We start from the raw sequence: 24,952 nt of genomic DNA, 5'->3' as shown, positions 1-24,952 counted from the left end.
CAGGAACACAGCTTTAACAATATATCTCGACAGCACTGCTGCACAAACCAGCCCACTGCTGTGCAGCGCATTAAATCAATTTCTCTGTTATACGGTCAATCGATATGAAGCTCTTTTCCCCCCAATTTGTTGTTCTAGTGTAAATCTATTTCCGCATTAAAAGCAACTTATTTACCCTCCTTGTAAGGTGAATTCACCGGAGGTTATATGTAGTCAGTTAAACAAGCTAGACACATACAGGAAGCTGTCAATTTCAGTATTTATATACAAGCAGACAGTGTGTATGCATGCATGCATGCATGCATGCATGTATGTATGTATGTATGTACTTGTACAATGTACTTTATTTCTACATTGTAGAATAATAGTGAAGACATCAAAACTATGAGATAACACATGGGATCATGTAGTAACCAAAAAAGTGTTAAACAAATGAAATATATTTATATTAGAGATTCTTCAAAATAACCTTTGCCTTGATGACAGCTTTGCACAATTCATGAGGTAGTCACCTGGAATGCATTTCAATTAACAGGTGTGCCTTGTTAAAAGTTAATCTGTGGATTTTGTTTCCTTAATGCGTTTGATCCAATCAGTTGTGGTGTGACAAGGGACTAGAGGTCAACCGATTAATCGGAATGGCCGATTTAATTGGGGCCGATTTCAAGTTTTCATAACAATCGGTAATCTGCATTTTTGGACACCGATTGTGGCCGGTTACATTGCACTCCACGAGAAGACTGCGTGGCAGGCTGACTACCTGTTATGCGAGTACAGCAAGAAGCCAAGGTAAGTTGCTAGCTAGCATTAAACTTATCTTATAAAAAACAATCAATCTTAAGATAATCACTAGTTAACTACACATGGTTGATGATATTACCAGTTTATCTAGCTTGTCCTGCGTTGCATATAATCGATGCAGTGCCTGTTAATTTGTCATCGATTTACAGCCTACTTCGCCAAATGGGTGATGATTTAATAACAAGCGCAATCGCGAAAAAAACACTGTCGTTGCACCAATGTGTACCTAACCAAAAACATCAATGCATTTCTTTAAAATCAATACACAAGTATATATTTTTAAAACCTGCATATTTAGTTAATATTGCCTGCTAACATGAATTTCTTTTAACTAGGGAAATTGTGTCACTTCTCTTGCGTTCCGTGCAAGCAGAGTCAGGGTATATGCAGCAGTTTGGGCTGCCTGGCTCGTTGCGAACTATGTGAAGACCATTTCTTCCTAACAAAGATAGTAATTAATTTGGCAGAATTGTACATAATTATGACAAAACATTGAAGGTTGTGCAATGTAACAGCAATATTTAGACTTAGGGATGCCACCTGTTAGATAAAATACGGAACGGTTCTGTATTTCACTGAAAGAATTTGTTTTTTCGAAATGATAGTTTCCGGATTTGACCATATTAATGACCTAAGGCTCGTATTTCTGTGTTATTATGTTATAATTAAGTCTATGATTTGATAGAGCAGTCTGACTGAGCTGTGGTAGGCAGCAGCAGGCTCGTAAGCATTCATTCAAACAGCACTTTCGTGCATTTGCCAGCAGCTCTTCGCTGTGCTTCAAGCATTGAGCTGTTTATGACTTCAAGCCTGTCAACTCCCGAGATTAGACTGGTGTAACCGATGTGAAATGGCAAGCTAGTTAACGGGGTGTGTGCTAATAGCGTAAAAATCGGTGACGTCACTCGCTCTGAGACCTTGAAGTAGTTGTTTCCCTTGCTCTGCAAGGGCCGCGGCTTTTCTAGAGCGATGGGTAACGATGCTTCGAGGGTGGCTGTTGTGAATGTGTCCTGGGTTCCAGCCCAGGTAGGAGCGAGGAGAGGGACGGAAGCTATACTGTTACACTGGCAAAAGTATAGTGCCTACAAGAATATCCAATAGTCAAAGGTATATGAAATACAAATGGTATAGAGAGAAATAGTCATATAATTCCTATAATAACTACAACCTAAAACTTCTTACCTGGGAATATTGAAGACTCATGTTAAAAAGGAACCACCAGCTTTCATATGTTCTTATGTTCTGAGCAAGTAACTTCAACGTTAGCTTTTTTACATGGTACATATTGCACTTTTACTTTCTTCTTTAACACTTTGTTTTTGCATTATTGAAACCAAATTGGACATGTTTCATTATTTATTTGAGGCTAAATTGATTTTATTGATGTATTATATTAAGTTAAATAAATAGTGTTCATTCAGTATTGTTGTAACTGTCATTACAAATAAATAAATAAATAGGTCGATTAATCAGTATCGGCTTTTTTTGGTCCTCCAATAATCGGTATCGGTGTTGAAAAATCATAATCGGTCGACCTCTACAAGGGACAGGTGGTATACAGAAGATAGCCCTATTTGGTAAAATACCAAGTCCATGTTATAGCAAGAACAGCTCAAATAAGCAAAGAGAAACGACAGTCCATCATTACTTTAAGACTTGAAGGAAAGTCAATCCGGAAAATGTTAAGAACTTTGTTTCTTCAAGTGCAGTCACAAAAACCATCAAGCACTATGATGAAACTGTCTCTCATGAGGACCGCCACAGGAAAGGAAAACCCATTCATTAGAATAACTGCACCTCAGATTGCAGCCTTAATAAATGTTTCAGAGAGTTCAAGTAACAGACATAACGCAACATCAACTGTTCACAGGAGACTGCGTGAATCAGGCCTTCATGGTCGAATTGCTGCAAAGAAACCACTACTAAATGACACCAATAAGAAGAAGAGACTTGCTTGGGCCAAGAAACGCAATGGACAGTAGACCGGTGGATACCTGTCCTTACGTCTGATGAGTCCAAATTTTAGATTTTTTGATTCCAACCGCTGTGTCTTTGTGAGACGCAATGTAGGTGAACGGATTTTCTCTGCATGTGTGGTTCCCACCGTGCAGCTTAGAGGAGGCGGTGTGATGGTGTGGGGGTGCTTTGCTTGTGACACTATCTGTGATTTATTTAGAATTCAAGGCAGACTTAACCAGCATGGCTACCACAGCATTCTGCAGCGATACGCCATCCCATTTGGTTTGCGCTTAGTAAGACTATCATTTGTTTTTCAACAGAACAATGACCCAACACACCTCCAGGCTGTGTAAGGGCAATTTGACCAAGAAGAAGAGTGATAGAGTGCTGCGTCAGATGCCCTGGCCTCCACAATCACCCGACCTCAACCCAATTGAGATGGTTTGGGATGAGTTGGACCGCAGAGTGAAGGAAAAGCAGCCAACAAGTGTTCAGCATATGTGGGAACTCCTTCAAGACTGTTGGAAAAGCTTTCCAGGTGAAGCTGGTTGAGAGAATGCTAAGAGTGTGCAAAGCTGTCATCAAGGCAAAGGGTGGCTACTTTGAAGAATCTATAGTCATGGCCAAAAGTATTGAGAATGACACAAATATACATTTTCACAAAGTCTGCTGCCTCAGATTGTATGATGGTAATTTGCATATACTCCAGAATGTTATGAAGAGTGATCAGATCAATTGCAATTAAATGCAAAGTCCCTCTTTGCCATGCAAATGAACTGAATCGCCCAAAAACATTTCAACTGCATTTCAGCCCTGCCAACAAAAGGACCAGCTGACATCATGTCAGTGATTCTCTCGTTAACACAGGTGTGAGTGTTGACGAGGACAAGGCTGGAGATGACTCTGTCATGCTGATTGAGTTCTAAAAACAGACTGGAAACTTCAAAAGGAGGGTGGTGCTTGGAATCATTGTTCTTCCTCTGTCAACCATGGTTACCTGCAAGGATATTGCTGCCAGTAAGATTGGACCTAAATCAACCATTTATCAGATCATCAAGAACTTCAAGGAGAGCGGTTCAATTGTTGTGAAGAAGGCTCCAAGAAAGTCCAGCAAGCGCCAGTACCGTCTCCTAAAGTTGATTCAGCTGTGGGATCGGGGCACCACCAGTACAGAGCTTGCTCAGGAATGGCAGCAGGCAGGTGTGAGTGCATCTGCACGCGCAGTGAGGCGAAGACTTTTGGAGGATGGCCTGGTGTCAAGAACGGCAACAAAGAAGCCACTTCTCTCCAGGAAAAACATCAGGGACAGACTGATATTCTGCAAGAGGTACAGGGATTGGACTGCTGAGGACTGGGGTAACGTCATTTTCTCTGATGAATCCCCTTTCCCATTGTTTGGGGCATCCGGAAAACAGCTTGTCCGGAGAAGACAAGGTGAGCGCTACCATCAGTCCTGGTTCATGCCAACAGTAAAGCATCCTGAGACCATTCATGTGTGGGGTTGCTTCTCAGCCAAGGAAGTGGGCTCACTCACAATTTTGCCTAAGAACACAGCCATGAATAAGAATGGTACCAACACAGGAACAGTTTGGTGACGAACAATGCCTTTTCCAGCATGATGGAGCACCTTGCCATAAGGCAAAAGTGATAACTAAGTGGCTCGAGGAACAAAACATCGATATTTTGAGTCCATGGCCAGGAAACTACCCAGACTTTAATCCCATTGAGAACTTGGGGTCAATCCTCAAGAGGCGGGTGGACAAACAAAAACCCACAAATTCTGACAAACTCCAAGCATTGATTATGCAAGAATGGGCTGCCATCAGTCAGGATGTGGCCCAGAAGTTAAATGACAGCATGCCAGGGTGGATTGCAGAGGTCTTGAAAAAGAAGGGTCAACACTGCAAATATTGACTCTTTGCATCAACTTCATGTAATTATCAATAAAAGCCTTTGACACTTATGAAATGCTCGTAATTATACTTTAGTATTCCATAGTAACATCTGACAAAAATATCTAAAGACACTGAAGCAGCAAACTTTGTGGAAATTAATATTTGTGTCATTGTCAAAACTTTTGGCCATGACTGTAAAATCTAATGTAGTAACCAAAAAAGTGTTAAACAAATCAAAATATATTGATTTGTTTAACTACTTTGGGATAGGGGGCAGTATTTTCACGTCCGGATGAAAGGTGTGCCCAGAGTAAACTGCCTGCTACTCATGCCCAGATGCTAGGATATGCTAATAGTAGATTTGGATAGAAAACACGCTGAAGTTTCTAAAACTGTTTGAATGATGTCTGTGAGTATAACAGAACTCATATCGCAGGCAAAGGCCTGAGAAAAATCCAACCAGGAAGTGGGAAATCTGAGGTTTGTAGTTTTTCAACTCTTTGCTTATCCAATATACAGTGGAAATGGGGTCATATTGCACTTTTTAAGGCGTACACTACATGTCAACAGTCTTTAGAACCTTGTTTGAGGCTTCTACTGTGAAGTGGGGGCGAATGAGAGGGGAATGAGTCAGAGGTCTGCCAGAAAGCCACGAGCTGACCATGAGCGAGTTAGAGAGCTAGCTTGCGTTCCATTGCATTCCTGAAGACAAAGGAATTCTCCGGTTGGAACATTATTGAAGATTTATGTTAAAAACATCATAAAGATTGATTCTGTACATCGTTTGACATATTTCTACGGACATGTTTCGAAGTGAATATTTATAATGCTATTCTGACATCTGTTGACTACACAACATGGCGGATTTCTCTTTGGGTTGTGTTGGTCTCTGAGCGCTGTACTCAGATTATTGTATGGTGTGCTTTTTCCGTAAAGTTTTTGTGAAATCTGACACAGCGGTTGCATTAAGGAGAAGTGGATCTAAAATTCCATGCATAACAGTTGTATCTTTTAGCAATGTTAATTATGAGTATTTCTGTAAATTGATGTGGCTCTCTGCAAAATCACCGGATGCGCCAATGTAAACTCAGATTTTTGGATATAAATATGAACTTTATCGAACAAAACATACAGTGGGGCAAAAAAGTATTTAGTCAGCCACCAATTGTGCAAGTTCTCCCACTTAAAAAGATGAGAGGCCTGTAATTTTCATCATAGGTACACTTCAACTATGACAGACAAAATGAGAACAAAAATCCAGAAAATCACATTGTAGGATTTTTTTATGAATTTATTTGCAAATTATGGTGGAAAATAAGTATTTGGTCACCTACAAACAAGCAAGATTTCTGGCTCTCACAGACCTTTAAGAGTCTCCTCTGTCCTCCACTCGTTACCTGTATTAATGGCACCTGTTTGAACTTGTTATCAGTATAAAAGACACCTGTCCACAACCTCAAACAGTCACACTCCACTCCACTATGGCCAAGACCAAAGAGCTGTCAAAGGACACCATAAACAAAATTGGAGACCTGCACCAGGCTGGGAAGACTGATTCTGCAATAGGTAAGCAGCTTGGTTTGAAGAAATCAATTGTGGGAACAATTATTAGGAAATGAAAGACATACAAGACCACTGATAATCTCCCTCGATCTGGGGCTCCACGCAAGATCTCACCCCGTGGGGTCAAAATGATCACAAGAACGGTGAGCAAAAATCCCAGAACCACACGGGGGGACCTAGTGAATGACCTGCAGAGAGCTGGGACCAAAGTAACAAAGCCTACCATCAGTAACACACTACGCTGCCAGGGACTCAAATCCTGCAGTGCCAGACGTGTCCCCCTGCTTAAGCCAGTACATGTCCAGGCCCGTCTGAAGTTTGCTAGAGAGCATTTGGATGATCCAGAAGAAGATTGGGAGATTGTAATATGGTCAGATGAAACCAAAATATAACTTTTTGGTAAAAACTCAACTCGTCGTCTTTGGAGGACAAAGAATGCTGAGTTACATCCAAAGTGAAGCATGGGGGTGGAAACATCATGCTTTGGGGCTGTTTGTCTGCAAAGGGACCAGGACGACTGATCCGTGTAAAGGAAAGAATGAATGGGGCCATGTATCATGAGATTTTGAGTGAAAACCTCCTTCCATCAGCAAGGGCATTGAAGATGAAACGTGGCTGGGTCTTTCAGCATGACAATGATCCCAAACACACCGCCGGGCAACGAAGGAGTGGCTTCGTAAGAAGCATTTCAAGGTCCTGGAGTGGCCTAGCCAGTCTCCAGATCTCAACCCCATAGAAAATCTTTAGAGGGAGTTGAAAGTCCGTGTTGCCCAGCAACAGCCCCAAAACATCACTGCTCTAGAGGAGATCTGCATGGAGGAATAGGCCAAAATACCAGCAACAGTGTGTGAAAACCTTGTGAAGACTTACAGAAAACATTTGACCTCTGTCATTGCCAACAAAGGGTATATAACAAAGTATTGAGATAAACTTTTGTTATTGACCAAATACTTATTTTCCACCATAATTTGCAAATAAATTCATAAAAAATCCTACAATGTGATTTTCTGATTTTTTCTTTCTCATTTTGTCTGTCATAGTTGAAGTGTACCTATGATGAAACTTACAGGCCTCTCTCATCTTTAAGTGGGAGAACTTGCACAATTGGTGGCTGACTAAATACTTTTTTTGCCCCACTGTACATGTATTGTGTAACATGAAGTCCTATGAGTGTCATCTTATGAAGATCATCAAAGGTTAGTGATTAATTTTATCTCTTTCTGCTTTTGTGACTCCTCTCTTGGGTGGAAAAATGGCTGTGTTTTTCTCTGACTTGGCTCTGACCTAACATAATCGGTTGGTGTGCTTTCGTCGTAAAGCCTTTTTGAAATCGGACAATGTGGCTGGATTTACAACAAGTGTATCTTTAAAATGGTGTAAAATACTTGTATGTTTGAGGAATTTTAATTATGGGATTTCTGTTGTTTTGAATTTGGCGCCAGTCCGGGTAGCCATTTCATTACCTGTTCAAACAGTCCGGGTAGCCATTTCATTACCTGTTCAGGAGTCTTATGGCTTGGGGGTAAAAACTGTTGAGAAGCCTTTTCGTCCCAGACTTGGCACTCCGGTACCGCTTGCCATGTGGTAGTAGAGAGAATAGTCTATGACTGGGATGGCTGGGGTCTTTGACAACTTTTAGTGCCTTCCTCTGACACCGCCTGGTGTAGAGGTCCTGGATGGCAGGCAGCTTAGCCCCAGTGATGTACTGGGCCGTACGCACTACCCTCTGTAGTGCCTTGCGGTCAGTGGCCGAGCAATTGCCGTACCAGGCAGTGATGCAACCAGTCAGGATGCTCTCAATGTTGAAGCTGTAGAACCTTTTGAGGATCTCAGGACCCATGCCAAATCTGTATAGTTTCCTGAGGGGGAATAGGCTTTGTCGTGCCCTCTTCACGACTGTCTTGGTGTGTTTGGAACATTCTAGTTTGTTGTTGATGTGGACACCGAGGAACTTGAAGCTCTCAACCTGCTCCAATACAGCCCCGTCGATGAGAATGGGGGTGTGCTCCTGTAGTCCACAATCATCTCCTTAGTCTTGGCTACGTTGAGGGATAGGTTGTTATTCTGGCACCACACGGCCAGGTCTCCGACCTCCACCCTATAGGCTGTCTTGTCGTTGTCCGTGATCAGGCCTACCACTGTTGTGTCGTCTGCAAACTTAATGATGGTGTTGCAAACTTAATGATGGTGTTGGAGTCGTGCCTGGCCATGCAGTCGTGGGTGAACAGTATGGTACACTGTATACTGTGTGACTGACTTCAAGCTGAGCGCGGGAAAGATATGGAACCCCCTCCAGTTTGTCAGTATCTCTCTCCATGCTCCCCCTCCTCGCCTCTCCTCGATCATTGTGGTCATCTGAGGTCCACACTGAGCATGCTAAGATTATAGCAGGCCCAGTGGGATTCCTGTGTGTCCAAGAAGGAACTGAAGGGAACCCTGGCCCCTGGGAAGGTGAAGGGAGGAACAGAGGGAGGGGGTGAAAGAGAACTAAGGAGTGGTGATAAAGCCCTGCTATTATCAATGAGGCTCTAGGAACCACATCTCTACCAGTAAACACAGTGAGACTGTTGTTCTCTTCATGTTCTCTGAGCTCTCCTGCTATGCATTAGGGGATCTGGGGTTTTCTGTCTGGAAATGCCACCGGGAGACTGGATCATGGTGTGTGTGTGTGAGAAAGAAGTCTGAGAACTCAGGGCCTACAGCAGGGAACTACAGTGTATATTTTCCCTATCATCTCAGCTGGAGAACTCATCACTCTCTGTCACTTTCACTCTCTCTCTGGTTAATGGGACTGGGACTCTTTGAAGAGAAGTCTAATGACAACGCCACATTTGCTTTTATTCCTGCATCAAACAAACTGTCAACAGACTGTGCTCCCAGCATGGCCCAAACTCCATTTATCCACTGTGGTTCATATCCTAACAAAATGAGACCTGGTGCGTGAAAACCGCGACGGCCAGTGTTTAACCGTGGCCCCAGTCTGCGGATAGAGTGCAATTTTAAAAAAGACTATAAAAGTAAGTCAAGCAGATGTCTTTTAATAAAGGTTTCAACACTAGCTCTTAACTCTGTTCCCCATCTTTATTCATGTGGCACCTCTGATCTTACACACTGAAACTCTTGTTTATTATTTGTTGTTAATATAGAGACGGGTGAGAGGTCGTCCATGTGTGTGTGTCTGTGTGGTTGTGCATGCGTGTGGGAGGGTGCATGCAACATCTATCATCTCTCCCTCAACAGTACTCTGGAATCAGGGAAAATGTTGACATGCATGATCATTCTCATATGCTTGATCTTCCCTGGGAACACGTAGAATTATAAATAAAACCCTACTTTCCCATATGTTTTCTGGTGAGAATGTTGGTATGCCAACCATAGTCCCATTCCCATACTCCTTGACACAAAAAAGAAATCAGTTGCAGACTACATTCAAAAGCCAAGTCTGCCTGGCAGCAACCCTATTATATGCACACAAAAATATTAAGTAAATAAGTATTGTGTTATTTGGGCTGCTTATGGTTTCTGAATACATTACCTTTCATTCACACCTGATATTTACAGTATATTTACAGTGTTCTAGTCTCTCTTGAGGAACACATAAAAATAGAGAGAGAAGAGAAGAGAAATGTGCCGAGAGATAAAGGGCAAGAGTCAGAACAAGAGAGCACAGAACAGTGGCTTTTGCCAAGTTGGTTGCATTATCTCCTTAGCCTGCGATCAATGTCATATTACCCACAGTGCATTGAGGTGTTTCATTGAGTACACCTCCCTAGCTGTACACACTTCTACTTAAAGAACGTCAACAACCGCCATTCTATATTTTGATCTAGATAGAAAACATATTGCCATTTTATTTGAAGGTTGAGAGAGTGAGGGGAGCTACAAACATTTCAGATATTCAATTACCGATTACGTCAATCTAACTTCAATGATCTTTGAATGAAGAACGATCTACTGAAGTCAATAGGGCTGCAACCATTCTGTTAGCACTAACAAAGGCCAATCAAATCCATTTTGTAGAATGTATCTTTTAACTGCCTGCGCTTCTAGCAGCAAAGACTTTAATGTAATTTCATCACTCTGAAAGTATAGTACTAAAGTACAAAGGCAGACCCATTTATAAGACACAAGCCTCCTTTGAACGAGCCAGTTATGGTTTTAGGGCTAATGCTACAACATCAAAGAAAAGCATTTAACAATTTTCCTTGTTAAAACTTTACTGTATCACTTTGCACACAATAAAAAACCCAGTTGTTGAAACAAATCCTATTAGAAATCCTACTCTTATACTAATAAAACATATAGCTAGCGCTAGCTCTCTCCTCTGTGATGTTTATGATCAATCAAATAAAATTGTATTGGTCACCTGCTTCATAAACAACAGGTGTAGATGTGCGTGTGTTATGTGTGTGTGGGCGTATGTAGTGTGTGTGTGTGTGTGTGTGTGTTCATAGAGTCAGTGCAGGAGAGTGTGCAAAAAAGTGTATATGTGTAAGTATGTATGGGTAGAGTCCAGTGCGTGTGCATATATGTCAGTGCAAGAGAGTTAGTGCAGAAAATAGTCAATGCAGGTTGTCCGGGTAGCCATTTGATTTGCTACTTAGCAGGCTTGTTTAGCAGTCTTATGACTTGGGGGTAGAAGCTGTTCAGGTTCCTGTTGGTTCCAGACTTGGTGCGCTGGTACCACTTGCCGTGTGGAAGCAGAGAGAACAGTCTATGGCTTGGGTGGCTGGAGTCTTTGACAATTGTTTCCTCTGACACCGCCTTGTATAGAGGTCCTGGATGGCAGGGAGCTTGGCCCCAGGGATGTACTGGGCCGTACTCACCACGCTCTGTAGCTCTGAGTGCCTTGTAGTTACCATACCAAGCGGTGATGCAGCCAATCAAGAAGCAGTCAATGGTGCAGCTGTAGAACTTTTTGAGGATTTGAGGGCCCATGCCAAATCTTTTCAGCTTCCTGAGGGGGAAGAGGTGCTGTCGTTCCCTCTTCACAACTGTGTGGGTGTGTGTGGACCATGTTCATTGCTTAGTGATGTGGACACAGAGAAAGCTCTAGACCTGTTCAATTACAGCACCGTCGCTATGGATGGCGGCGTGCTCGCCCCTCTGTTTCCTGTAGTCCACGATCAGCTTTTTTGTCTTGTTGACGTTGAGGGAGAGGTTGTTGTCCTGGCACCACACTGCCAGGTCTCTGACCTCCTCCCTATAGGCTGCCTCATCATTTTCAGTGATCATTCCTATCACCGTTGGGTCGTCAGCAAACGTGGTGATGGTGTTGGAGTTGGAGTTGTGCGTGGCCACGCAGTTGTGGGTCAACAGGGAGTACAGGAGGGAGCGAAGCACACCCGAGGGGCCCTCGTGTTGATGGTCATCGTGGCGTATGTGTTGTTGCATACCCTCACCGCCTGGGGGCACCACGTCAGGAAGTCCAGGATCCATTTGCAGAGGGAGGTGTTCAGTCCCAGGGTCCTGAGCTTGGAGGGAACTATAGTTACGAATGCTGAGTTGTAGTCAATGAACAGCATTCTTACATAGGTATTATTTTTGTCCACATGAGTGAGGGCAGTGTGGAGTGCAATAGAGATTGCATCATCTGTGGATCTGTTGGAGCAGTATGTGAATTAGAGTGGGTCCAGGGTGTCTGGGATAATAGTGTTGATGTGAGCCTTCAAAACATTTCATGGCAGTAGATGTGAGTGCTACGGGGCGATAGTAATTTAGTCATTCCAGAAACAAGTCTTTCACCATTGCCGCTTGTTATAGACCCCCCTCGGCCCCGAGTTGTGCCCTGGACACCATATGTGAATTGATCGCCCCCCCCATCAATCTTCAGAGTTCGTACTGTTAGATGACCTAAACTGGGACATGCTTAACACCCCGGCCGTCCTACAATCTAAGCTAAATGCCCTCAATCTCACACAAATCATCAAGGAACCTACCAGGTACAACCCAAAATCTGTAACCATGGGCACCCTCTTAGATATCATCCTGACCAACCTTCCCTCTAAATACACCTCATTGCCTGTGTGCGTACTGGGTTCCCGGTCAAACGACCACCCTTCATCACAATCAAATGCTCCCTAAAACACTTCAGCGAGGAGGCCTTTCTAATCGACCTGGAAGGATATTGACATCATCCTGTCAGTAGAGATGCCTGGTTGCTCTTCAAAAGTGCTTTCCTCCCAATAAAACATGTAGAACTAAGAACAAATATAGCCCTTGGTTCACCCCAGACTTGACTGACCTTGACCAGCACAAAAACATCCTGTGGCATTCTGCATTAGCAATGAATAGCCCACGCAATTTGCAACTTTTCAGGGAAGTCAGGAACCAATATACTCAGTCAGTTAGGAAAGCTAAGGCTAGCTTTTTCAAATAGAAATTTGCTTCCTGTAGAACTAATTCCAAAAAGTTTTGGGACACTGAAGTCCATGGAGAATAAGAGCACCTCCTTCCAGCTGCCCACTGCAATGAGGAAAGGAAACACTGTCACCACGGATAAATCTACGATAATCGATCATTTCAATGAGCATTTTTCCACGGCTGGCCATGCTTTCCACCTGGCTACCCCAACCCTGGCCAACATCTCAACACCCCCTCCAGCAACTTGCCCAACCCCCACACCCCACCCACTTCTCCTTCACCCAAATTCACACAGCTGATGTTCTGAAAGAATTGCAAAATCTGGATCCCTACACATCAGTTGGGTTAGACAATCTGGACCCTCTCTTTCTAAAATTATCCGCCAAAATTGTTGCAACCCCTATTACTAGCCTATTCAACCTCCCTTTCGTGTCGTCTGAGATCCCCAAAGATTGGAAAGCTGCCGTGTTTATCCCCCTCTTCAAAGGGGGAGACACTCTAGACCCAAACTGTTATAGACCTATATCCATCCTGCCCTGCCTTTCTAAAATCTTTGAAAGCCAAGTTATTAAACAGATCACCGACCATTTCGAATCCCACCGTACCTTCTCCACTATGCCATCTGGTTTCCGAGCTGGTCATGGGTGCACCTCAGCCACCTCAGCTCAACGTCCTAAACGATATCATAACTGCCATCGATAAAAGACAGTACTGTGCAGCCGTCTTCATTGACCTGGCCATGGCTTTCGACTCTGTCAATCATTGCAATCTTATCGGCAGACTCAATAGCCTTGGCTTCTCAAATGACTGCCTCGCCTGGTTCACCAACTACTTCTCAGATAGAGTTTAGTGTGTCAAATCGGAGGGCCTGTTGTCCGGACCTCTGGCAGTCTCTATGGGGGTGCCACAGGGTTCAATTCTTGGGCCGACTCTTTTCTCTGTATATATATCAATGATGTTGCTCTAGCTGCGAGTGATTCTCTGATCCACCTCTACGCAGACGACACCATTCTGTATAATTCTGGCCCTTCTTTGGACACTGTGCTAACAAACCTCCAAACGAGCTTCAACACCATACAACACTCGTTCCGTGGCCTCCAACTGCTTTTAAATGCTAGTAAAACTAAGTGCATGCTCTTCAACCGATTGCTGCCCGCACCCGCCCGCCCAGCTAGCATCACTACTCTGGACGGTTCTGACCTAGAATATGTGGACAACTACAAATACCTAGTGTGGGAAAGAAGGGGGTCGAGTGATAAATGGCAGATATGTGAGAGCAGAACTAATAAACGGGCTCTGCCCGATCACTAAAATGGCCACCCCGATCAGAACTACAGATCACAAAATGGCCAACTGCCAAAACTACAAGTCCCAGAAGCAAGGGGACCCCTCAGAAGGTGGAGCCGACACACAGATAAAGGGTCAAGAAAAACCAGGAAGAGGGATTGAGGGGTGGAAGGATCTATGAACCGTAGAGAAAGAGACAATAGATATTGGCTGGATTTACCGTGTATGAGCTGGACTGTTTTGGACTTACCTGTTGGCGTTTGGACATGGACATACCGAGAACCCGATTTGTGTACCGAACCCTGCTATCCTTGACCTTGCCTACGACCTGGGTGGACCATGACGGAGAAACAAACACACAGGTACTGTCCTGTTCGAAAGAACTCTCATTCTGGGGTCATTTGGTGACAGTTTCCCACTTAATTTGTGACAAACGCTCATAACCTTGAAGAGGTTTGCCACACTAGGTATCTGATTAGACTGTAAACTCTCCTTCCAGACTCACATTAAGCAGCTCTACTTGCACATCATCATCTGCACATCGATCACTCCAGTATTAATGCTAAATTGTAATTACCTTCACCTGTAGGGGCTATTTATTGCCTACCTCCCTACATCTGCACAAACTGTACATAGATTTTTCTATTTTTCATTATTTTGTGTTATTGACTGTACATTTGTTTATGTGTAACTCTGTGTTGTTGTTTTGGTCGCACTGCTTTGCTTTTTCTTGGCCAGGTCACAGTTGTAAATGAGAACTTCTTCTCAACTGGCCTACCTGGTTAAATAAAGGTGAAATAAAAATTGAAAATAAGTTTGGCCCCACGGCCTTGCGAATGTTAAACTGTTTAAAGTTCTTACTCACATTGGCTACAGAGAGTGAGATCACACAGTCGTCCAGAACAGCTGGTGCTCTCATTTATGGTTCAATGCAGCTTGCCTCGGAGCGAGCATAGAAGGATTTATATTGTCTGGTAGAGTGTCAGAGCCGGCGTAGGATTCGATCTTAGTTGATGCTTTGCTTGTTTGATGGCTTGTAGGAAGTCGTATCTGGATTTCTTAGAAGTGTCTGGATTAGTGTACCGCTCTTTGAAAGCAGCAGTTCTCGCCTTTAGGTCAGTGCGGATGTTGCCTGTAATCCATGGCTTCTGGTTGGGGTATGTATGTATGGTCACTGTGGGGATGATGTCGTCGATGCACTTATTAATGAAGCCGGTGACTGATGTGGTAAACTCAAAGTTATTTGATAAATCACGGAACATATTCCAGTCTGTGCTAGCGAAACAGTCCTGTATATTAGCATCTGCTTCATTGGACAACTTCCGTATTGAGTGCATCACTGGTACTTCCTGTTTGAGTAAAAGTGCTCTAGAGTTTTGTCGCCTCTAGTTGCACAGGTGACATGTTGGTAGAAATTTGGTAAAATATATTTTAGTTTCCCTGCATTAAATTCACTGGCCACGAGAAACGCCACCTCTGGCTGTGCATTTTCTTGTTTGCTTATGGCCCTATACAGGTCGTTGAGTGTGGTCTTAGTGCCAGTATCGGTTTGTGGTGGTAAATAGACATCTCCAAAAAAACACTCTTGGTAAATAGTATGGTCTGCGACTTATCATGCAGTATTCTAACTCAGGTGAGGAAAAACTTGAGACTTCCTTAACATTAGAGATTGCACACCAGCTGTTGTTGACAAAGAGACACCGCTCCTCCCTTCATCTTACCCGACCGAGTCTGTTCTTCCGCTCTTGACGATGCATAGAAAAATGCTATACAGTACATAGAAAAGTATGTGGACACCCTTCTGTGGATTAAGCTGTTTCAGCCACACCGGTTGCTGACAGGTGTATAAAATCGAGCACACAGCCATGCAATCTCTATAGACAAATATTGGCAGTAGAATGGCCTTATTGAAGAGCTCAGTGACTTTCAACATGGCACTGTCATAGGATGCCACCTTTCCAACAAGTCAGTTTCTTCTGTTAAGGGAGATCCCTGAAGTGTGTGTGTGTCTGTGTGAGTTAAGGTGGGGCTTCCTATGCCTGACGTGGTGGGTTAGTGGGATCTGCCTCCAGCAGGCACTCCCATCTCTCAGGAGCTTCAAAGGAATCCTCGGCATAGGAGCCACTTTCCAACTTGTTCTCTGCAGACCCAGGATTCTGCCTCTGAACTCTGGGGATCCCAGAGCGATCCCTTCTGAAGGCCAGAATGTAGGAACACCTAACAGCCAGCTGTGGAGAAGCACACTCCAGCTATCACCTCAGTGCCCCCAGCACAGGGGTTTTAGTACCTCTGCTCACCATAAAAAGCATTCTAAAGGTCAGTCCATAAAAAACTGACCAGGATAAAATGGCTAGAATCTATAAAATAATGATTAAGATGTGTAGTTACACAGTCGTGACACAGCACTCTCTAGTGTTGATTAGTTTAAACAAATAAGTGACTATAGGACATTACATTTCCCCAGCTCTGACAGCTACAATCAATGTCAGGTTGTATTTCCCACAATCTTTGTGTCAAGTGTGTCACAAAGTACATAGCAGGTCATGTTAAGTGAGTGATGATGACACTGCCTAAACCAATAGTGACATGGTGCTTAGAAAGTCCTCAAAACTGCAACTGTCCCAATGACCCACCCACACACTGCTTGTGTCTGTCAGTTCACTCTGCCGTGCACAATGAAGCCCTCTCCTTCATTCCTTTCTTTACCTCTCAGTTGGCATTTACGCTCACCTAACATGGCCCCACTATTGGAACACCCCAGCATGAACCTCATTGTATGCATGCCTTATAAGGACATCCAATTGAGAAGACAGGCATCTAGCATGGCACCTCTCTCCATGAGTATAAACTAAAGAGGGCATAGGGGTTCATGCCTCGCACTGATAATGTCAAAAAGCACTCACTCTGAGTGCTTTTTGTCTGTGCCCAGTGTGGTCATCTGTTCTGCTGCTGTGTCCACTACAAAGAACTCTCAGGTTCGGGAATGCCTTCCTATCTCTGCCTGCTAGCAATGTACTGCAGAACTATTGCTTTTGTTACTGAGTTTTTGATAAGAAAAATGAATTATGTTTCGAGGAACTGTTTGCTGACTGACATTTGTGTAGACTTGAAAAAAGTATTTTGTCAACCGAAACGTTGACAGAGAAATTTTGTTTTTCAATTTTTTTCTACAATGGGATTTGTGCGTTTGCAGATTATATGGTGACAAGTGTGTGTGTGTCAAGGGTGATTCAAAGTGGACACACATGCGAGTGTGTTTTCTATACTCACTTGTGCACTCATGTGTGCATGCATCTGTGTGTTGGAATGCATGTCAGGTTGTGTTTGTCTGTTAGCTCCCAGGGTGGTGCAGCAGCGTCTGGCGAGCAGCAGGTAGCTAAATCACACAGACAATTTTAATGACCAATGGCAGCTAACAGAGAGAGACACTCAGAACTGTTTCTCACAGTCCCAAAACGACAATAAGTAATGCCAACATGTCCCTATAATGTCAAAGGCAGCCAATGAACTAGAGGGAGGGTGTGGCAACGGTGGCGGCCGTCAGCCATCCCATAGCATTCTGAGGGGATACAAGAGTTACATCCAAGGAAACGGCGATGAGCGCTACACTCCTCAGAGAAAGAGTGTGTGTGTGTGTATGTGCATGTGTGTGTGTGTGTGTCTCAGACTGTTTCCCTATGTGTCCATGTTTGTGTGGTCAGAGTAAAATCTTCTCTCCCTGGCCCTTCCTTACTATGTTTAGACACAACCAATGACATTATATCCCTTATAATGAATGCGGTTTACCAGGGCAGCAGTCTGACTGAATATATAATATCCTCAAATCTAATCAAGGTAATTCGGCTCCCTAGTCTAATTATTTATTGAAGCCTGGATTAATCACAGGATGTACACAACCTTGTTTAAATCTATGTAGACTAATAGGAATAAACACGATTAAGTCTGAAATGAAACCGACATTCACTACGATGCTATTTTCAAAGTAGACGGATTACCCAATGATCTTTGTTGTTTGACAACCCTGTAGTTACACTGTAATTAGGATAACTTCACTCCTCTAGCCTTACAGCATGTGATTATGGTTTAGCAACCAAATTCATATTTTCTCTGGATTGACAGTCTAGCTTTTCTGGGAGGTCTGGGAGACTCCACCTCCTTTGACAATCACCATTGAACACACAGTAGGATCTTACAGCCTCTATGGCAATGCATTATATGAACTGTGATAAGAATCCAGAATGGCATTGAGTCTGAACTATCCTTTCAGTTCTCTCCAAATTGCCGGTGAGAAGGTGAAGATTGTCGAACTATCACCTATTGAACAAGTTCTACGAGACCTTGAATCTTTACCTCCCTGCTATAGCCCACACATGACTATACAAATGACACATCAGTATCTTATTATAAGAGTAGAGCACGTCCAATATTTTACATGTGTTGATGATGAAGACATTCCAACTACATGATCTATCCTGCAATTTAAATGTATAAGTGGAGAGATCTCAGTCGATATCCTGCTGACACCAAAGCAAGGTTTTGCTGCATTTCAATACACACCATCATCAAACTATTTTTACATCCTGTTTAGAGTCATGCAGGACCAGAGTGTAACCTTTGTAGGTTTCTAAAATATATTCTGGTGTAATGGCCTTTACACAGAGTGCAGCAGATGGAACGATAACACTGTCATTATCATTCCTCTCTTCCGTAATGAGGAGATGATGGAGAAACCATGTATATGTCATGAATAAACTAGGCTATAAGAGGTGTTATGAAACGTAGGCCTATCCTAACCCATCTAAATCCCTACACTCACTCATGTTACGTTTCATGGAGAGACCATAGAAGTGGCTCAAACACAATTCCACCCAGGTTACTAAATACCCACGACAAAACTCTCTTTATCCTAACAGTTTCTTAACTTCCCACTCCCTCTGTACCACTGACTGAGTCAGAAAAGCTCTACTCAAGAGGGTGGGAGATGGAGGATAATAGCTGTTCTGAGGCCAGTCCCTTTGGCTAAATCCAGCTGACAGGCTGAGTGTTCACAGATGCCAGAGGCTCTCACTAGATCCTCTCTCTGATTAAAGGACGCATCTCAAGTGTAATATTATCAACAATGTACAGTGTTTTAGCAATGTGCAAATAGTTGTAGTACAAATAGTGGGGGAAGAGAAATAAATAGATACATATTGGTGGTATTTACAATGTTGTTTGTGCTGCACTGGTTGCCCTTCTCTCTCTGTCGCTATTTCTCTCCCTCTCTGTCTGTCAGTCTCTCACTCTCTCTGTATGTCTCCCTGTCACACACAGATTAGATTCTTTTTTCTCACTCACACATACTGTACAGTAATCACTTCTGAATATTTAATTGTTCATTTTGATTAATGTATTTCTGCAATCGGTACATAAGCAGGCAATGTGTAGTGTGTTAAACTCATCCATCCAGCACTGCTGTCACTGTCTGTCCGACTTTCCTGCTATTGTCTTATTTTACTGTGCCGGAAACAGTAGCCACAGGATGCACCAAAGTAACAAACCTCTCTCTCCCTCCCTCCCTATCTTTCTCTCCCTCTAACACTCACACACATTTGTATTACATTTGGCCAAAGAGACGCAGAAAAAACGGTTTGTTTTTTAAAGTGGAATTGCTCACATCTGCATATTTTTTACATTTGTTGCCAGTGATTTTTGCATTAATGGAAAACTTAGCTAAAATAGCTGAATTAAGGTTGATTCCGTTTTAATCTATTTAGACTGACGTTGACAGACATTTGGTACACACTGTAAACTGTATATAGTGCAAAGAATAAAACTGTCAGCATTGCTAATTCAAATAACGTCAGAGACTTACCGTCATGTAAATTCAGAAGTGTGTTGTCTGTATTGCCCGTTACAACTGACATGGACAAGACATAAAAAGCAATCAGAAATGCAAAGTTATTCCAACTCCAGTTTGTCATGTTGCCCGGTTTTGGGGAAAATGTGTTCGGATTGTATTACGGAAACGACACGACCATACTATGCTGTCCACGATTGATTGACAGGATGCGGGATGTAAAGCAGTAGCCTAGAGTCGGATCAGGTCCGAAACTCCTCAGAACTGGATCACGAAAGCGGAGCTGTCAAAAACTTTTTATCCAAGCATGTTGAAATCCCTGCATGCTGCGCTTAAGAACTTGGCAATTACGTCTCCAAGACATTGAGAAGTGAGTTTGAAAAAGGAAAATGAAAAGTAGGCCGGAGCGACAGAAAACAGAGATAGCCTACATAAGAAGTCTGATTCACGAGACCAGCATACCCTTTTACATCGGAGCCGCTACGCTCTTCTCCTCTACAATGAGCGAGAAGCTATGAACACGCATGATGCCCAATTGATGACGTGTGTCGCGCAGCTGAGAGTCGAGTGGAGAAAATTTATCTCCCTCCAGCAGGTGGCGTTTTTTGTTGTTTCCCCCAACAAGCAAGGAGTTTTTCTATGGAGGTCAATGAGAGAGTGTCGAATTTGGATAATTGTAAATCATTTTTCCAAATATTGAACAACTTGTTGCGTTGTGACCATAGACTTATAATTCATAGAAGGATTTTGGAATCTGTAACCATTGCAATTTGACGGTTAAATGAAAGATTCACGCATTTTGAATGTTATATCGTATTTGTGCATCTCTGAGCGACGTTCCATCGATTCCTGCGTCATTTCATGTTTTCACGTGTATCTGAGCTATTCGCGGTTCAAGCAGGCAGAATAGCTCTAATATAGCCGGTATAACGAGTTTTGCATCATGCTATTTTGTATGCTTCAAAAATATTGGGAAATTATATTATTTTATACTAATACAATTGCTCTGAGAAATAGATTTAGTTTAACAAGTAATACATTTTTTCTTTGACAAGTAGGGGTCAAAATGAAATATTCTTCTCAATAAAGTATTCAGAAGTTTCGTATTTGGTCCCATATTTCTAGCACGCAATGACCACATCAAGCTTTGTGACTACAAACTTGTTGGATGCATTTACAGTTCGTTTTGGTTGTGTTTCTGATTATTTTGTGCCCAATAGAAATGAATGGTAAATCATTGGTAATGGTGAGAGTTAGCATGTCTTGGGGATATGATCTTTGACCCTATGTAACTTTCTCACTCATCATTATTCATAATTAATTATATGCATAATCATGGTACGGATGACATTAATGGTCCAGTCAGTGTACCCCCTCCGCGAAATACGTCTGACAAATATTATTTTATAAATAATAATTATGATAAAATGTGGGCTTAAACATTTATTTAAGTAATTTATGTACCCCCCCCCCACCCCCCCCCCCCCCCCCACAAAAAAAGGACAATCTGAGGGGGGTATGTGCGCTTGAGGCTGCTGGGTATGTGCGCTTGAGGCTGCTCCTGCACGTTTCTCTGGACTGTGTATGCTGAGTGCTAAACGGACAGATGTCGCTTAGTAGGAGTCAGTTCTAATAACTCTCCATGGCTCAAGTGTCTGCAAATCAAATTAAGAAAACGATGCCCAAATGTACTACTCTTTGCTACACTACAAAATACTTATTTTTAAAAACAATTTCTGTTGTTTATTGTATTTTAATTAGTGTTACTTATTTTAATATTCAAATGTAAGTTGTACTCACAATTCAGCATGTTTCCGATACTTGTACAATGTTCTGTTGAAAAACAGTTTAAAACTATTCTCTCTCTAATTTGATCCTTTTGACTCAACACATTTTAATCGTATAACCCCTCGGAATATATTTGCTTTTCCTATAAAAATTGACTCCGTCTTTTTTTGTAACATCTCTCCTTGATTCCTCTTATCTACACTGAACAAACATATTAACACAACATGTAAAGTGTTGGTACCCATATTTCATGAGCCGAAATAAAAAATCACCCAAAACACAAAAAATCTTATTTCTCTCAAATTTTGTGCACAAAATTGTTTTACATCCCTGTTAGTGAGCATTTCTCCTTAGCCAAGATAATCAATTTACTGTACCTGACAGGTGTAGCATATAAATAAGCTGATTAAACAGCATGATCATTACACAGATGCACCTTGTGCTGGGGACACTAAAAGGCCACACTAAAATGTGCAGTTTTGTCACACAACATAATGCCACAGATGTCTCGAGTTTTGAGGGAGCGTGCAATTGGCATGCTGACTGCAAGAATATCCACCAGAGCTGTTGCCAGAGAATTTAATGTTAATCTATCTATCATAAACTGCCTCCAACGTTGTTTTAGAGAATTTGGCAGTACGTCCAACCGGTCTCACAACCGCAGACCAGGTGTACAGTAACCATGCCAGCCAAGGACCTCCACACCAGGCTTCTTCACCTGTGGGATCGTCTGAGCGGGGTGGGGGTGGTGCTGAGGAGTATTTATTTCTGTACTAAAGCCCTTTTGTGGGGATAAACTCACTCTGATTGGCTGGGCCTGTCTCCCCAGTGGGTGTGGCTGCCAAGTGGGTGTGCCCATGTTCTCCAAGGCCCACCCATAGCTGCACCCCTGCCCAGTCATGTAAAATCCATAGATTTGGGCCTAATTAATTATTTTCAATTGACTGATTTCCTGATATGAACTGTAACTCAGAAAAATCTTTGAAATTGTTGCGTTTATATTTTTGTTCAGTATATTTTACATTTTGTACCTCTGTATGTCTTTCTGCTGGGAACTTTTTTCAACCTACCTTAGAATTAATCTTAGAATAGTAATTTGGTTAGTATATTTGTCCTATTTCACACATGTACACCTGTTTATTACATGTGTTTATTGTGAATTGCAAATGTGTTATTTTGCATATCCCAAATCCTCCTGAGACATCCTCAGAGAGTGGGGTCTCAGTCAGGGTCAGCCATTGTCAAAAACGACCCTGGAGAAATTAGGGTTAAGTGCCTTGCTCAAGGGCACAGCAACAGATTTGAACTAGCGACCTGCTGCCAGAATACACTGTACTTTAGAATGTGTGGCTCATTAAATGCTTCAGCTTGTTCTCTATTGTTGTATCGCCCACACAATATGCATTTTTCTGTTATTGATCAATAATCTTTAATCAGCTTGACTCAGACTTAACAGTAGTGACTCAAATGAACACATCTGCTCTGTCTCCGGGATGGAAGATTAGAATCAAAAGCCATATTCGTCCCAGACAGTAGGCTATATGATCCGGAGTATGTTGCTCTGTGCTCTTGAGAGACAAAGGCATCCCTCTCCTCATAATGTATAGGCTGTCAGTCTCTGCTCAGCCAATGGAACAGGGGTAATTCGCTTATGGTTACAGAAAGTAATTCCCAAGAGAAGGTCAGTTCTATCAATACAGTGGTTTGTGGGTGTCATTAAAGTAACCCGTTTAGCCTAAAGGCTCATTTAGGCGCTCAATGGAATATACATGAATAGTTGCACTGTTATTTTCTGCCTGTGTCTCACATACTTGCATAATGCCATAATTCTCTGTTACAAAGGCCTCATACAGTATGAAGATGTGGTCAGTCTCTTGCTGTACTGTACATGACACTTTATCCTATGCAAATGTGTCCTGGAATTTTGTTTAGCTGCCTATCTCCAGTTTTGCATGTAATCTTTTTGGTTGTGTTCTCTACCCTCCAACTTATAGCATGATGAGTCTTCTCACCATGAAGGTGGATTTGGACTATTTCCAACATGTTCCTTACATACCCCCTAACCATGGAGTTTGCTTTATGCTTTTCCCAGCATGTTCAAATACGCGTCTGCGTATAGTTGTGCTCTGAGTCTGAAGTCCCTGGCTTCACTCTGATGTCTCAGCTCTGATTACGATGTCATCTTCTGGGTTTGTCGTCAAAGACCTCGACGACAAAGGGCTCTTTCACAGACGCTCCCTGTCTCCTGAGTTCCATTAGCTGGGAATGTCAGCGTTCCGGATGGGAGGCTCAGCCGTTCATTGAATTTTTGTGAACATCTTTACTATAAGCATTAAATCATTCAGTGATAGAAAGCCAAAACATATACTTTTGCTGATAAACCCAACCATTTCGTTGCGCTCACAGTAGCCTATATTTCAACGGCCAACACCTTATAGGCCTACATCATTTATCTTCCAATGATTTTCCACTGAGAATGTCATATCTAATTAAAAACATGACTATGACTAACTCTGCAGCAGTGTAAATTGGTCTCCAGCTGGCTGAATATAAAACATCTCTTAGAGAAAAACTTGAATTTGCTTTGGTTGAAAATTTCAGCTACAGTATGTCAACTGAGGTGGATACTTTCAAGGTATGAGGACCAGAGTGGGCAGTGTATGTCATCTTTACAGAACCTCAATTATCCCTGCAGATTTCCACAATACCTCATGGCCCTGGCCTTCAAACCGTACACGTATAATGTAGTTAGATACAAAACAGTATGATTCAACCGTGTCAATGCCATTACCATTATGAAGTGAAAACATTTCAGTCTGTATGGAGAGTACAACAATCATTCCAGTGTATTCCGCTCTCAGATGTATACACTGTAAGCGATCATGTCAGGAGCTTGGATAGTCTTTTAAATACTATGACGTTAACGTGGATATAAAAAGCACTGAGAGGCAGTCAACATGCAAGTTTGAATAAACATTGTGATACGAGCAAGAGCAGTGTGCAGGTTTGTCTTTTTTTTAAGTAACCACATGATTCCCACACACCTGCAACAAGATAATTCAGCACTGTGAGAGTTAAAAAATATATGTTTTTATTTATTTATGTGCATATAAAATCAAGGTATGCTGTAGGTATGGCAATGACAACTGACATCAAATTATTATATGAATATGTTGATTCGATTTTTTTGTTTGTTGTTTTTTTTAAACATCGGGAAGACAAAAGTAACTTTGTTTTACATTTTTGTTTTTACAGCTTTTTAGTCACAGTTGAAGTCGGAAGTTTACATACACTTAGGTTGGAGTCATTAAAATTCGTTTTTCAACCACTCCACACATTTCTTGTTAACAAACTATAGTTTTGGCAAGTCGGTTAGGACGTCTACTTTGTGGATGACACAAGTAATTTTTCCAACAATTGTTTACAGACAGATTATTTCACTTATAATTCACTGTAT

The 24,952-nt window shown here is 42.3% G+C and overlaps 1 protein-coding gene across 4 annotated transcripts in view; it reads right to left on the bottom strand.

The window, feature by feature from the left end:
* The window catches only part of adam12b (ADAM metallopeptidase domain 12b), a 150,658-nt gene extending 130,406 nt beyond the window's left edge, over nt 1-20,252 (bottom strand). For 3 of the 4 annotated variants that reach the window (XM_055925997.1, XM_055926007.1, XM_055926015.1), the window contains exon 1: nt 19,723-20,252. In XM_055925997.1, the coding sequence (XP_055781972.1) occupies nt 19,723-19,831 (109 nt within the window). In that variant the 5' untranslated portion in view covers nt 19,832-20,252. The remainder of the gene's footprint in view (nt 1-19,722) is intronic. The other variant, XM_055926024.1, reaches the window with a different exon arrangement.
* Nucleotides 20,253-24,952: the final 4,700 nt, after the last annotated feature.

This window comes from Salvelinus fontinalis, chromosome 1 (genome assembly GCF_029448725.1).
Source record: "Salvelinus fontinalis isolate EN_2023a chromosome 1, ASM2944872v1, whole genome shotgun sequence".
Classification (NCBI taxonomy): domain Eukaryota; kingdom Metazoa; phylum Chordata; class Actinopteri; order Salmoniformes; family Salmonidae; genus Salvelinus; species Salvelinus fontinalis.
The sequence above is the reverse complement of the archived record's forward strand: the minus strand, read 5'-3'. Positions and strand labels throughout refer to the sequence as shown.